Source organism: Nelumbo lutea, chromosome 3 (assembly GCF_056320005.1).
Source record: "Nelumbo lutea isolate HS-2025 chromosome 3, American lotus-T2T, whole genome shotgun sequence".
NCBI classification, from domain to species: Eukaryota; Viridiplantae; Streptophyta; class Magnoliopsida; order Proteales; family Nelumbonaceae; genus Nelumbo; species Nelumbo lutea.
In genome coordinates this window covers 49412746-49428225 of record NC_142686.1, presented here as the reverse complement: position 1 = coordinate 49428225, position 15480 = coordinate 49412746, and the positions used below count along the sequence as shown (strand labels likewise).

Sequence of the window (15480 nt, the reverse complement as noted above, 5' to 3'; positions counted from 1 at the left end):
GGTCCCAGCTATCTGCAGTCTTGGGAGGGGTAGGCCGGAATCTGGAATACAGACCTAACTTCTGGCTTTTTTCTGCAAGCATAGCCGATCACATACTCAAATCCATGTTCACACAAATGGCAGCCCAAGATTTTACCATTACAGCAAGCCTGTATACAACAAAATCTATATCCTAAGAGAAAGGCTTCGCACTCTGCAGCAGAACCCTGCTCTCCCTACAACTCTAGCTAAACTGTCTGTTAAAGAGTTAACAGATCTCCAATCCATCTGACTGAAATATTTACTCAAGATGACAAAGCTCTAGCTTCCTACATGATGTGCTGATTTATGAAGTATTTGCACTTAATGATTCCTATGCATAATTAGCTCCTAATTGATAGGACCCTATACTCTATTAATTCTTAGTCAATGCCTCAGGGATCCAACTCCCTATTAATGAAACCCACCACTTAACACTCTAACTTTCAGTGTTTACCTTTTCACCCAATCTTTGGCTTAAGTCCCAAAGTTGTACTTCCATTGTTACCATGTGAAGTCTCTATCTCCCATAGTTCTAGGGGTGTCAACGGTATTCGAAAATCCGATTTTGAATTCGATATTTGACATAATCGAATCGAATTCGGATAATTCAAATATCTATCGGTCAAATTCTGATATCCTATTCTTACCAAATAGTTAATCGGATTCGAATTCAGATATGACCTGATTCGATTCGATAAATATCCAAATTTGACTGATTATTTAATTCTTATATATAATATATAAAATATTTTATGTAATATATATAATAATTAAGTTATCTAAATAATTTATATTATTATATACTTTATATCAATAAAATATTTATTTTATATATTTATTAATTATCTAAAATAATTAATTAATCAAATTCGAATCGTATCGAATATTCAAATATTTAATCGGATTTGAATTCAGATATTAATTTTCAATATCCGTCAGATATCGAATCGAATTCAGATATTGGATTTTCTAATTGGATTTGAATTCGGATATTGCCTGATCCGATTCGAATTTGATCCGTTTACACCCCTACATAGTTCTTTCCCAATGTTTTTTTCCTATTTTGACAGCATGGACCAAACCATTGGGTCTTTATTGGATCTTGAGATTGGACTGAATGATGCACCATTTTTGGATCTTCAGACTAGACTAAAGAACCTTTAATGGATATTTGAACCTTGAGATTGGGTTGAAAGTAGGTCCAAACATTTTGGTTTGGTTGTTCCTGCATCAAATTGCTAGTTGGGCCATTTAAAGAAGTTTATACAACCCAGGAATCTTCCATGTGGAAATATAATTTGGTGTGGATTAATGAAAAAGCCGCTTGTGAGCATTTTATCAATCAAAAGTTGAAACTACCAATGACTAACATCACAAGGCCAGAACTTCACTAAAAGGGTATAGTGCTTGTGAAGCCTGGGAATTATACATGGATAATCAACAAGGTCTCTGATTTGATGGATAGTCTCAGCATGATTCCAAACATGGCACAAATAGGAGGGTTCATCCAGACAAAAGGAAATCATAACCGGCCCAATTAGAATACAGTTTCACACAAACAGATATACGCATGTTAAAATATAAGTAACACTAACCTTATATGGACTTTATCTCTGCAAAAAGTACTAAGGATTAAGGAATTAAACTAATGATGGCCTCATAATTTTTCTAAACCTTGGGATAATGCACCTAATATATTAGTCTTAAAAAACAATCATGCAGGCAATGAAATTTCTCCTTTTATACAACAAAGCCACCATACCTTTAGAAGATACTCATAAAAAGAGTCGATACTGGTACCTATTCCAGCATCCTGCAAAGCAAAGCAATCAGCTTAGAAGTAAGAAATGAAGCAGAGGTTATCAGCTAGAATTAATATCTCCAAAGGACAATTTAGGGGTGCTCCCCCATATGTATGATTTAGTTTTTCAAAATAAAAATTAGCTACCGTATCAGTAAAAGCAATATGATTTTGCTGATGTGGCAGTTATTTTTGTTTTGAAAAACAAAACCATACACATTGGCAAACACCCCCTTATCTAGAAATTTCTACAGTAATGTTCTGTGCATTTTGTCAATATTATTGTGAAAACCACTGGTCATCCTCCTTGGGACATGGCTTTCTACTATCCCTTTTCTTTTCATCTCCTCCTCCATGTCTTTTTTTTTTCTTTTGATAAGTTATCTCCTCTTCCATGTTAAGAAATCCCATTCTTAATAACAAAGAAACATGTTTAAAATTAGGTTGAAGTTGCTAAAAGAGCTGTTTAGAAACATTTTTTGTATCAAAACATATCTTCAAATGCTAACTCCTAGTGTGTTGAGTGATGAAAGATTACATTGCTAGGATCAGTAAAGCATATGCACTAACTGGTAACCTTGATTGTAATGTTTAGTAGACTAGATCCATTAAAGGACCATTTTTGAGGAATTGATTTTGGGTTCTGAAAAGACCGCAGGCATACTAAATAGGTAGATCTAACTTTATTATAGCAAGTGTGAATCTGTTGATGTGCTCTCCAAGAATTAAGCTTGGCTGTCTACTACATAAAGCTGTCTAAATATTATTTAGACAACACTTTGTTCCTCAAAATTGCTCATCTTCTTAATAAAATTTTTACTACATCCGGTATTGTTGAAGGCTCCAATCATTTCAAAGTTCAAAACATTAACCCGATGATTCATCATGCTTTACAAAGCAGGTATAATGTACCACCAACCCTTTAATACCACTGCCCTCTGAAAATACGAGGAAAAGGCTTCAACAAAGACTAACATTCTCCATATGCTAATCAAATATGTACTACTATCCCAATCCTAAAAGAACCCACTCCCTAGGTTAAATAGGAAACCCCACCAAAGTGCTAGAATTTTTTTGATTACCACTAAAAATAATTTTCTCATCAGTTGTGGAATGCTCAAATATTATAAGAATGATGAACGAAGAAGAAATCACAAGTTTCCAGCTCTAAAAGAACCCTCTAAAGAGAACCATCAATTCCCAAGTATATTGGCATTAATGTTGGAAGGAGATAGCAGAAATAAATCTACAAGAAATTCTTCATATAAAAGATTAAAAAAATCACATTAACAATCATATTTAATCAAGCTGCTATGATAAACCCCGTTCGTGCAACAAAAAGGAAACCTTGATTAAAAAGACATAACTAGAAGTCAGGGCTTTCACTAAATGAAAGAGCTAGTACCATCTTTAACCCAGGGCACAGACGCACAGTTTGAGCATATGATACATGCCAATTGTGTTTGGAGATGGTTTGATGCGCTATATTACACATTTGAATGTTATATGCATGTCCACAAGTATCAGTTAGCAGCTAAACTACTAAATTAATGTTACAAAAGAATTTTGGAGCATTACCTTCTGGGTCCATTCACCTGTGAAGACATTGATATGAGCACCAACAAGGTTCAGTTTTGAGCGGCGGGCCCAAATACCACGCACTGCATTTTTTGTGACTTGCTGAAAAACTGCAAAGTCGTTAAACAAATCATGTTCACTGTTTTTTCATTAAAACATGGTCATTGTCAAAATAACCTTTTCAGTCACTGTACATAAATTTATATACTTTTTTTCTTTTTTATTGGCATATATATAAATATAAACAGAGAGAGAGAATATTAAAAAAGGTGGACCAGTCCCCACCAGGCAATACCCATTAGATCTAGATACGGTATGCACTGTTGGGAAAAAGAGCATGTTTTGATGGCTAGGGGTGTCAATTGGACCGGATTTGGTCCAATCCAATCCGGTCCAATAAGAGTCCATTACAAATGGACCAGGTACCATTTTGGACCAGCACAATTCAATGTCTGGAGTCTGGACCGTCCAATCTGTTCAAATTGGCTTTAATTTAGATTGGTTCCAACCCAAAATTGGTCCATTGACACCTGTATTCTTATCTTTTATCAATGAAACGGACCCAATCCAATATAAATCCATTCAGGATGGACCAGGTCCAATCCAATAAATACCTTGGACCATTAAGTCTGGACTGGTCCAATTCAATATGTGTTGTGGGTCCATCCAATCCATTCAAATTGATTTTGATTTGGACGGGGTCCAACCCAAAACCGGTGCATTGACACCCCTACTGATGGTACTTCAAGCAGACTAAGAAAATAGAAAAGGGAGGGTACATACCAGAAATACAAAATGAACGTACCATGTCAAAAAGAAAGAATAGAGAGCAAAATATTAAAAGAGTATTCTAGATACAGTATGTCCAACTGTGGGAAAAAAGCATATTGTATGGCATAAGAATTGAGGCACACTGAAAATAGAAAAGACAGCACATGTACTAGAAAGTGGAAACATAAAAAAAAAAAAAAGATTATATCAAGTGTAAAAGAAATAAGAGCAGTAAAATAATAAAAGAAACAATGTTGAAGAGGACTGTAAATTACTAAATTAATCTCAAAAGCTACATTGTTATTAAGTTTCAACGAATTTTATTTCCCATTAGAGGACAGATAAACCACCAAAATAGCATATCTGTGATATAATTGAAAGTATATTATTGAAGGCATAAGTCATGCTGGATGTGGACAAAATATTCAAAACTGGATAACAGCAGATGATAGAATTATAAGCTTAACATAAACTTTCCTTTTGATAATCACGCTTAACATAAACTTTGCAGACAAAAGCAACTACAATAATCACCTGAGTTGTTTGTTAAAATACTCAGTATTCCAAATTCTAGGGTTAAAGTCCCTCCACCAGCCGTTGATGTTATCTAAAACAGCCAAAAGAACTTTAGGATTTCTACCAAATAGTATTGTCATGCAATAGAGAACAAATGGAAAAGGAGAAGAAAATGAAACTTTTTTCTATCTATAACAGATCAATGAAAATTTTATTGTGGAATAAAAGAGTACAATAAATAGAAAAAAAAAAAAGGCTGGCATAGGTAGCAGAACCCAAGAAGTGGCATATCCCAACAAGAAATTACTCAATTAGATTGATCCGTCCCCTTGGGACAGCCCCCAATATTAACTTCCCTATTTGTTCCTTCACTAGCTAGTGGATCTGTAAAAAAGTCAGTAGTTATTTCGATCCAGCTGATCAAAGTGTTCCTACCGCATGCCAAAGATCTATCTTTCCTTACAGAGTGTAGGTACAGCCATTGGCCCAACTCATTACCCCTTGTCCATCCTATAAGCCTCAGATAATAAGTGGCCAAAATATCTACTTTGAAAGCAGAGTAAGGAGAAATTTGTAACGAGTACTGCCATAGCATTTACAATGCTTAGTCTTTGTTTGAAGTCATTGATTCTTAGAAAATTGAATGTATTAAGACTAGACCAGATGATATGGTTCTTAAGAAAGTCAAAACTGTTAACAGTGCACAAAATAACAAATTAAAATATAAAGGCATGGTGAACAGTATAAATATACAATATAGTTTATTGAAAAACTCCCAGGAAATCAACAAGAAACCTAAGCTGATCAACATGTCAAAGATTACCATCATACAGATGTGATAATAGAAGTTTTGACATGTGTGTGTATGAAGCAATATGTAAAGCTGAGAGTTATCTATGAATTATTTGGAAGTCAAGCCAAAAACACACAGAGAGAGAGAGAGAGAGAGATTGTGTTGTTTACAGAGAGTCAAGATTGTGTGATGTTGACACATTTACAGACAGTAAATCAATCTGTGACAAGATTTTTCAATTCTTTTGAAACATCTGGTTAAGAGTGTTTTGTTTTACGATTTATTTGTTCAGTGTTTGTTTTAGAAGTTGCTTAATATCCACAAACTCATATCAAACTTACAATGGTTACGAAGCCTACCTTTGGATTTGGTTTAAGAGTAAAATGTAATGTTGAAGTCATTCTACCTATGGGTATGAATTGAGGAGTTCTTAGGTGCCTTTTAGATTAGGGAAAATACAAGTAAGGTCCATAATATAGATGTGAAAGAGAATGAAAAAAATGATAATATCATTTTCCCTTTTGGCTGATAAAAATACTGCTTTTCCTTTTGGCTTCTTTTTATTGGGAAAAGTGCTCAAGAACAGTTAGGTGTGACTCTATACTTGATAGAAGACAAGTGTGACTCCTCTAGCTATTTCTTCTTCTCTTAATCTTTGTTTTTACTTATTCTAAGATTCTATCTTTTCCATTGTTCATTTTAGATTCAATCATCAGTAGATATCCCTACATCAGCCCAACAGTATGAATTCTTAGATGAAAAAAGTGCAGAAAATATAGAACAGCTATACCTTGCTTTCATTTTCATCAACTCCATGCAATAGATTGACAGATCCAAACGGGATTCCTAATATACATTACAGTTAAAAAGAAAAATCATAACATGGAAAACTAAAAACTTGTTAAAAGCATCTTAAACTTAGAATTCCAGCAAATGAATTGTTATACTCTCTACTCAGAAAGTCAAAAGTGCCTGCTGTCCAATAACATGCTCTACTAAACAAGTATAATAACCATTAGGAAGCAGTAAATACAAAATAACTTTAGCACCACCCACTAGTAAGTGTTTTGCATCAAAAGAAGATAGATAGTTTGAATAAGATTTTGGAAGCAACTAATATACTACTGCCAGAAAAAACATAAAATAGGTTCAAAACTGAATTTCCTAAGTCCTAACATCCCAGAGATTACTCTTTTTGTCATAAAAACCAGCAAAATCCTTGCATTTTTGCAGAAGACAATTTCTTTCCTTGTTAAATTTCAAAACAGAAAAGTTTTGCACATAGACAGGCATGGGACTTAGAAGCCATGCATGTCCAGGAGTTTGATTTAGAAAGATAAATACAACATGAGCTAGGAAACATCAAAAGAAATGTATGTACCATTAAAATGGTCCATAACAATGTATACTCATAAAAGAATATGTCTATAGTCGAGTTTTGAAATTAAAAAAAAAAAAATCTATAAGAAAAAAGACCAACGTGTTTCTAACTTGGAAACTTCACAGTTTATGAGAGTCCATGTAACACTGAACATAAATAACTTCTAGAAAGAATGAAACCCTGCTAATATTCCTACAGCAGATGAAAACACATATCTACCTTTAGGAAAAAAAAAGTGAAAATCATTCCCCACCCCACCCCTTTTCCTGCTTTAAAGCAAAAAGCTTATCCAAATACCTGCCTAGGTTTGACATCATCAAGTTGATGTGGCAAGCCTTACAGAATTTTGATGTGGCAAGCCTAACAGGGAATATATATGTTTCATGGCAGTATTATATCTTTTTTTTTTCGATGAATATGGCAGTTTTATATCAATAACAGATAATTCGTTGTTGAAAAGAAACTTAGATGCAGGGAAGACAGGCCTAGTTACCTCCAAGAGGCTGAAAAAAAAGGAACTGCTATGGTGAAAAAAAAATGCAGCCATAAACTACTCAGGAATACCAGCTCCCTGAAAAGGTGACTCCTCAAAACCCCTCCCTAAGCACAATTGTTTATGGCCAAGTTAGCAGATCTTAGGAGTAACCTAAACGAGATATTCAACCCTGACACCAAAAGCTCTAATCCCTCTCCATATCTTGCCACATGTTCCATGTTTCAAGGATTGGGACCTGCCATTGGATGGTTCCCACTAGACAGTGGGCATATTGAAAATCAGCAAACTAAGATGGCCTTTAACCACCTGGTTTGGGTTTTATGTGCATAGCATTTATCTATCTACTATATAAAAAGAGAGAGTTTCACACCCTCTCTCTTTTCGTCAATGATCGACTTTTTATATCCTCGAAGTACCCTTCTAAATTCACTAATACTCACTTTGTTATCCCCCCTCTCTCTCATTCCTTTCTCCTATTATCTCTCTACTCTGTCATAGACCCCATGGTATTGAGACAGTGTTACAATGCACGTGCATCCACATGCCACAATTTGAATTTCACAGAAGGTCTTTCTGTTATAATATATCTGTGATATTGACACATGATGCACATGATGGGGTTGGAACCCACCCACATTGATAAGATTCTCGCCCTAAAGACCATTGGTCAATGGTCAATTTAACCGTACATCCACAGACAAAGGATCAATCCTTTTCTAGCCTAGGTAGTATTTAAAACCAATGCTCAAAGAACTGGACCAGGCATCGACTAGGATGGGCTTTTTTTTGAAACTGAATTAGTACTACCGGTTTCTGGAAAAACCGGTAACTGGAACCAAACAGAAGTCGATCGGTTAACCGGTTGACCGGTTTGATTCTTCAATTTTTTTGGCTTTTTTATATTGATACTATATGTTATAAATAAATATATAAATATATAATAAAAAAGCTAGAAATACATATAAAATATTATACTTTAAATAATAAATAATATATTACATATTATAAATATATATAATGCATATTTATTAATTTATAATATATGGATAATATAAAATATATATGAAAAATATATATAATATACATAAATATACATAGAATATATAGAAGTATATGTATACCGATCAGTTCAGTTAACCGCCGGTTTTTTATTTTGGTTAACCAAAACCAAACCAGTACCTTTGTTTTTTTTTAAAATACCAAACTGACCAATCCGGTTAAGCGGAATTTTCAGTTCAATTTTTCTTGCTCACCCCTAGGGGTGCAAATGGATCAAAGCATGATCTTATCCAATCCGAGATCCGATCCTATTTGGTCGAATTCGGATCACCCCTATTCAGATCTTCGGATCGGATTCGAATCACCCCTATCCAATCTGATATATATTATATATTTATAAATAAAAATATATAATACATATATATATATATGTTATTTATTTATTTATAAATATATTTTTTATATTATATTTTTATAAATTTGTTATATTATTTATTTTTTATAAAAAATATGTATATATATGATGAAAATAATTAAAAAATACTTGCCTTTTTGTTTTTACTTTATTTAAATTAGTATATTTTATTTTCTTTTAATAATTTATTAATTTTTAAAGAAAACAAGTTGGATAAGATCAAATTCGAAGATCCGACTTACCGATAAGATTCAGATTCAAACAAGTCCTATCACATCCGATCGGATCTGACATGAACAATGTCGGATCGGATTCGAATACACCCTGATTCAAATCTGATCCAATCCGCTTGCATCCTTGCTCACCCCTAGTTCTATTTACCATAATAGAGTGGTGACATGACCTAACACACCCCTTGGTCCATCTACACCATCTATCTCCAAAGCCAAAGCTTCTCATTACACCCAAAAGAAAATCCCAATCCAGCATATCAGAAGCCTTGTCCAAGTCTAGCTTGCACACCAAACCTCTCCTCCCGCCCTTTTGAATTCAATCCAAATGTTCAAATCTGATCGGATTTAGATGGCACTCAGATTTGGGTTTTAGTTTTCATTAATTGAACCCATTTATAATCCGAACTATTTTTAGTTCTGTTTTGGATCTCGCTTAAGCTCAATAAGTTTATGTAGTTCTACTTGATTAATGACCAATATTCACATAGCTCAAACCCAAAAGATAAATGAGATAGGCCATTAAGTTGATGATGAACAAACAAATTAGGAAACAAAATTGGATTTCATTTGTGATTAAAGGACATGAACTAACTTTTTAACCTAGATTAGGAAATGAAAATTAGTTTTCTACCTATTGGGTTGCTTCTGTCATCTAGTTTTGAACATGTTGATTTTTCAAGATATAAATTTTAGTTATACTTATAAAATGATCTTTCTTGACCCATTAGAATTAACCTAAGTTTTGGACTTTAAGTGATCCTCAAATTGGGATTTAAGAAGATTTCATTAAATTAACTAAAGAGGCACAACAAGTAGTTGTGAAGGTTACAAATAGACACCAACTGTCCAATCCCCAAAGTTACACCTGAGCCCAAAACATGGTGTCTATGTACCCCTTGTTTGGCTAAACTATCCGCCAAACTGGTGGCCGATCTTCTAATCCAATTAATTTGAATCAACATATCCCTGGAGAGACTTTTGAACCTCCTAAGATCATTCCTTAGGTGCCATGAAACTCCTTCCCCTTTCTTTAACCAATCCACAACTATTTTGGAATCACCTTCAATAATTAGCCTATCTAGACCCAATTCCTTTGCTTTCTCAAGCCCATAGACAGCTGCTAAGAATTCTGATGCAACATCACTTTGTCCACCTGGGCCCAAGAAGAAGGCACATATATTACCTTCATCATCCCTGATAGCCCCTCCGATTCCAGTGGGGCCTGGATTACCCACAGTACTCCCATCAAAGTTCATCTTTAAACCAACCACAGGGCAGGGGAGACCAGTCCCCCATTGCAATATGTCTTTTAGAAGAGGAAGCTGTTATAGCCCCCCATGCCCTGAAGAAATATCGAACTTAAAGTCTAAAAACAAGTTGACAGTCTAAACCCAATTAGCCACTCTTAGAGTTATGACTTCAATCAGTGCTCCTTGTTCCTCTCCTTTTCCCCAAAGATTCTAGAATTTCTTTCCTCACAAACTGATCAAATAGCTGCCGCCCTTGTGCATTTCCACAACAGCTTACCCCGTTTAGTAGAACACCTACAAATAGAAGGGTTGAACACCCCTTCTGAGCTAACAGGAGAGAGCCACCTGCAACCAAAAAGTGAAGCAAACCATTCCCAAATAAAGCTAACAAAAGGACAGAAAATTAGAAGATGGACTGCAGTCTCACCATTAAGCTTACACAAGCTGCACCAGTTGGGGGACAAACACAAATTGGCCCCTTCCTTTAAAGCTTATCGCAAGTATTAATGCAACCGTGATACACTTCCTAACAGAAAGCACCAACTGTAGGAGGGACGGGAGAACACCAAATTTCTTTAACAGGGAAAGGGGAAGGAGAAAGAGGAAGCTACAAGAGAGTAAAAGAAGGATTTACAAGTGAAAGCCCCAGAACACTCAAGGCTCCAGACCCTATTGTACTCACCCCCAACCCCAAGAACCACTGATTCAATAGAGAGCGCAAACTGGTAACAAGGGGAATTTCCCTCTCTAAGATTCCTAACAAAGCCCAAGTTCCAATTTAACTCAGAAGGAGAGGAAGAGGAGCAAACGAACTCGGTCATTGTTCTGCCTATGAGGATGGACAAAGCATAAAGTGAGGGGAAGATCCCCATCAAAGGGGATTCCCAATCCAGATATCTTCCCAAAACCTGAAGCTGATCTTAAGACCAGAAACCAAGTCATACCTGATGTGATTGAGGAAGGCAGGAAGACAACTTCGACACCTCCCACCTGAGCAGATGATCTTTCTTCCCTTCCCTAGGCTCCCACAAAAAGTCTCTCATAATCTTTTCCATCTTTCTCACAATAGCCAAGCGCATCCTAAAAATTGACATAAAGTAGACAGGAAGATTGGCTGAGGTAGATTTGATCAAAGTTATCCTCCCACCTAATGAGATGTAATTTCTCTTCCACCCAGCTAACCTCTTCTCAAACCTTTCTACCACTGGATTCAAAAAACTCAAAGAGTTGGGGTTGCACCAAGTGGTAACCCCAGGTACTTGATCGGCCAATTTCCTTTTTCACATCCCAAGTAACTTGCCATGTCCCCCAACACTTCTTCATGCGCATTGGTTCCAACCACCACACTTTTATTCCAGTTAATCCTCAAATTGGAGACCCTTTCAAATAGATCCACTACCAACTTCAAGTTTTCCACATCAACTTTATTGTCCCCTTCACAGAATACCAGAATGTCATCTGCAAATTGTAAATGAGTTACCTGGATTCTATCTCTACCAACTGGCCAGCCCTACAATGGATCACCTTGTCTAGGACCTCGAATCCCTGCAAAGAAATCAACCACCAATCCGTTGACAAGAATTGAGTAATGAATAGACTGCAAGCAGCCTTTGATCCATTTGCACCACCGCTCTCCAAAACCACTGCTTCTTAGGATCTTAACCAAAAACTCCCAATCCACAAGATCATAAGCCTTCTCCACGTCCAACTTAGCCACAACTCCTCTCTTTCTTAATCTCTTCTGAGCCTCAACACATTCATTAGCAATTAGGATCTGATCTACAACTTGCCTATCATGAACAAAAATTGAGAAATAAGTGAGGGAATTACCTTCTTCACTCTAAGAGCCAGAGCCTTAGCAATTATCTTATAAATGCTTGTAACCAGACTGATGGGTCAGAAGTCTTTAGGATGGGCAACACCAATTTTCTTAAGGACTAAAGATAAGAAAATTGAGTTCATTCCGGGGCTGGTTTGCCCCTCCTATGGAATTCCCCATAAACTCTGATCAAGTCATCTCTAATTATCTCCCAACAGTCCTGGTAGAAATCCATTGTAAAGTCGTCAGGCCCTGGTGCTTTAGACCTGTCCATTGAAAAAACTGCTTCCTTAATTTCCTTCTCAAAACTTCTTTCCAGGAACTCTACTTGATCATTTCCCAATATCTCCCAATTAAGACCTTCAATGGACCATCTTTCATTGAGAGGTCTACGAAAAATTGATCTGAAGTGATCTACAAAAGCTTTAGCTATCTCAGTATGATATGTAATCTCAATCTCCCCCAAAAACAGTGAAGTGACTAAAAGCTCTTTCACCTCCTACCATTTGCAATGGCATGAAAAAACCTCATATTACCATCACCTTCTTTGATCCATTTCTCCCTAGATTTCTGTTCCCAGCTAAAATCCTCTCGGAGGAGAGTAACCTCTATCTAGCTCCTTCTTCGTAAACCATCTCAACTCTCTATCAGTATCCGACAGCGGCCCATCCATCTCCTTCCTATCAATCATCCCAATCTGAGAAATCAATCCTATCTTTTATTCTTCCAATCTCCCAGAGGTCAATTTGTTAAAATCTTTTACTTTTTCTTTAAGAAACTACAATTTCTTCAAAAAGTTTTGGCCTTCCCAGGTTGGTGGTTGGGACGAAGTATCCCACCACTTGACTCTGGCTGTAAACTCCGGATGGGTAAGCCATATGTTTTCAAATCTAAAGGGAGATGGACCCCATCAAAACTCTTCTTAACAAACAAATTGGCCAATGATCTGATGTGATTCTAGGCAAGGTTCTTCCGAGCAAATCTGTCCAATGCTCTTCCCAATCTAGAGAAACTAAAAATTTGTCCAGCTTAGAGTAGATTGCATTAACTTGAAGGTTGGACCGAGTAAAGCTAGAATGTTCGAGAGAGAAATCTTTCAACTCAAAGGCCTCTATAAATTCATTAAATTTTCTCATACTTGTAGTGATCCTTCCCCTACCTCCATTCGTTTCTTCAAAAAATTTGATTATGTTAAAGTCTCCCCCTAGATACCATGGTCCCTCTCACAGTCCTCTAATATCTGCCAATTCCTCCCAAAACAAATTCCTCTCTCTATATGAGTTTGGCCCGTAGACATTTGTGAGGACCCATTCAAAACTATCATTTACACTCCTTCGTTTTACAGAGACTGAAAAATTACCCACCAGTTCCTCAATACACTGCATTGATTCCTCCTAGACTGTTATTATACCCCCCGATGCTCACCAAGATGGAGCAAAGCTCCACCTTAAATTCCTTTCTCCCCAAAGGCCTCTAACCCATTTGCAATCAACCTCCTGAAGGTTAGACTCTGGATAAGCACTAGATCAGGTCTTTTTTTCCGCAACACCTCCTTGATTGTTCTTCTCTTTGTTGCACTCCCTTATTATTGGTTCAGTGTTTATTATTGGTTCAATAGGAAACCCGGGTCCCTCAAGAATTGGAGAGGTGATTAGGGATGAGAGAGGTATTATTTGTGCTTTGTATTCAGGCCTAATTGAGCAAGGAGGGGTGGTAATGAAGAGCCCCAAAAAAAGAAAATGACAAAAGAATAAAGAATAAAAGAGAAAAAATAATATAAATATTGTTTTGAGTTCATTTACATAGTTAGAGCCCAAAGCCCCAAATAGTTGTCTTGGGATGCTTAGTTGTTAGTTTGGTTATAAAGTTATTTTTGTCATTTCTATATTTCAGATTCTGGTTAGGGGCAGTTGGGTGCACATCTATTGGGTTCTGGTCTCTTAGGTGTTTTGGTAATAAAAGTTATTGTAGAGGAGATGGGCCGAATGGCCCATAGGCTGTCATTCTATGTTATGTTTATGTTTTTTCTCTGTAATGGGCCTTATTCTGGGCCCATACTCTTATATACTCTGTTTTGTAATTTCTTGCCCATCCAAGGTCCCCTCTGTAATATTTCAAAGATAAGTTAATAAAATGATTTAGAGTGTTAGAGGGAGGTTAAGTTCGAACCTCTCTTCTCTAACTCTCTTATTGCCGCCAGCTCTCTTCCTCCCTCAACTTCTTAAGCTTCTCTTGTTCTTTTTCTGGTTTTGTATCTAATCTCAAGTTGTTTTAGACTACAAGATGGCTGTTTTCAACTTGGTATCAGAGCAGGCCAGAGCTTGGCGTGACCCTCATGTGGTTCTAGTTCAGCCAACTGCATGAGGAGATTCTAGAGCTGAAAGATTAAAGTCATTCGCCTAGTTCTTGGAGGTCATTGGAGGGTGCCCAAGTCTCTACACACTTGGAGAATGGTTTGGTGACCAGGAAGAATCGGAGAGCAAGGTGTTCAGCCTGATTTGAAATCAGAGAAAATGGTGTCGAAGTTATCTCAGAAAGCAAGGTGTTCAGCCTGGTTTGAAGTTCAAATCAGAGATTCTCTTACTGTAAGTTTTCTCAATTTTTGCTGGGTTATTTTCGTTGCTTGGGAGGGCTGTTAAAGCATTAAAAACCCTCCTCCATTCTTACTGTTGCTGGACTAATTCAACTCAGAAATTTCTGGGTTATTTTGGAGAGCAGTTCGGCTGTTATTGGACTGCCAAGCTGCTGAAACTGATTTGGACTAAGTGGTACTAGTCTCAATTTCAGCCCAGCCTTTTTCTTGGACCTATACGGAACACTATTGAAGTGGTTTCTACTAGTTAACAGTAGACTGTTAACTACTGCACACAGAGTGTTTGACAAAAGGTCTCTTAAGGACTGTGGACTTTCTCTCTCTCTTTGGGACAACGGTTGTTGGGGACCTAGAGTACTTTGTGTTTGGGGGTCTGCTGGTTGTCCCTTGAAGGCTGAAATAGTATTTCTTACTCTAGAAAGAGCTGCCACCGTGCTGGACTGTCACAATTGTCAAGACTGAACTGATTCTGTGAGCTGGTTGTTGCTGCCGATTCAGCTCAAACTAAGTTCATCAAGTACCCCAGTACCTTGGAAAACTTATTAAAATCCTAATTGGAGCCTTGCATGATGGATTTTTCGAACCTTGAAAGCAAGAATGCTGCTGAATATGGACAGACTTTGGGAACCCCAGCCGATTCCATGTTGGCTGTAACTACAGTTAAACTTGATGGGACCAACTACTTGGCATGGTCGCAATCAGTGAAAATCCACATTTGTAGCAGAGGAAAATGGGGTTTTATTTCTGGGAGCAAGAAAGCTCCTCCAGAGGATGATCCATCTTATGAGAGATGGATGCAAGAAAACTACACAAT

The 15480-nt window shown here is 36.7% G+C and overlaps 1 protein-coding gene across 1 annotated transcript in view; it reads right to left on the bottom strand.

Annotated features, from left to right (window-relative positions):
* LOC148864857 (Glycosyl hydrolase family 47 protein) overlaps positions 1-15480 on the bottom strand; it is a 71380-nt gene that overhangs the window by 21187 nt on the left and 34713 nt on the right. Inside the window, exons 6-9 of the mRNA XM_088978308.1 lie at positions 6271-6326; positions 4706-4778; positions 3401-3510; positions 1784-1834 (exon numbers count right to left, since the gene is read on the bottom strand). Of these exons, the coding sequence (XP_088834434.1) occupies positions 1784-1834; positions 3401-3510; positions 4706-4778; positions 6271-6326 (290 nt within the window). The remainder of the gene's footprint in view (positions 1-1783; positions 1835-3400; positions 3511-4705; positions 4779-6270; positions 6327-15480) is intronic.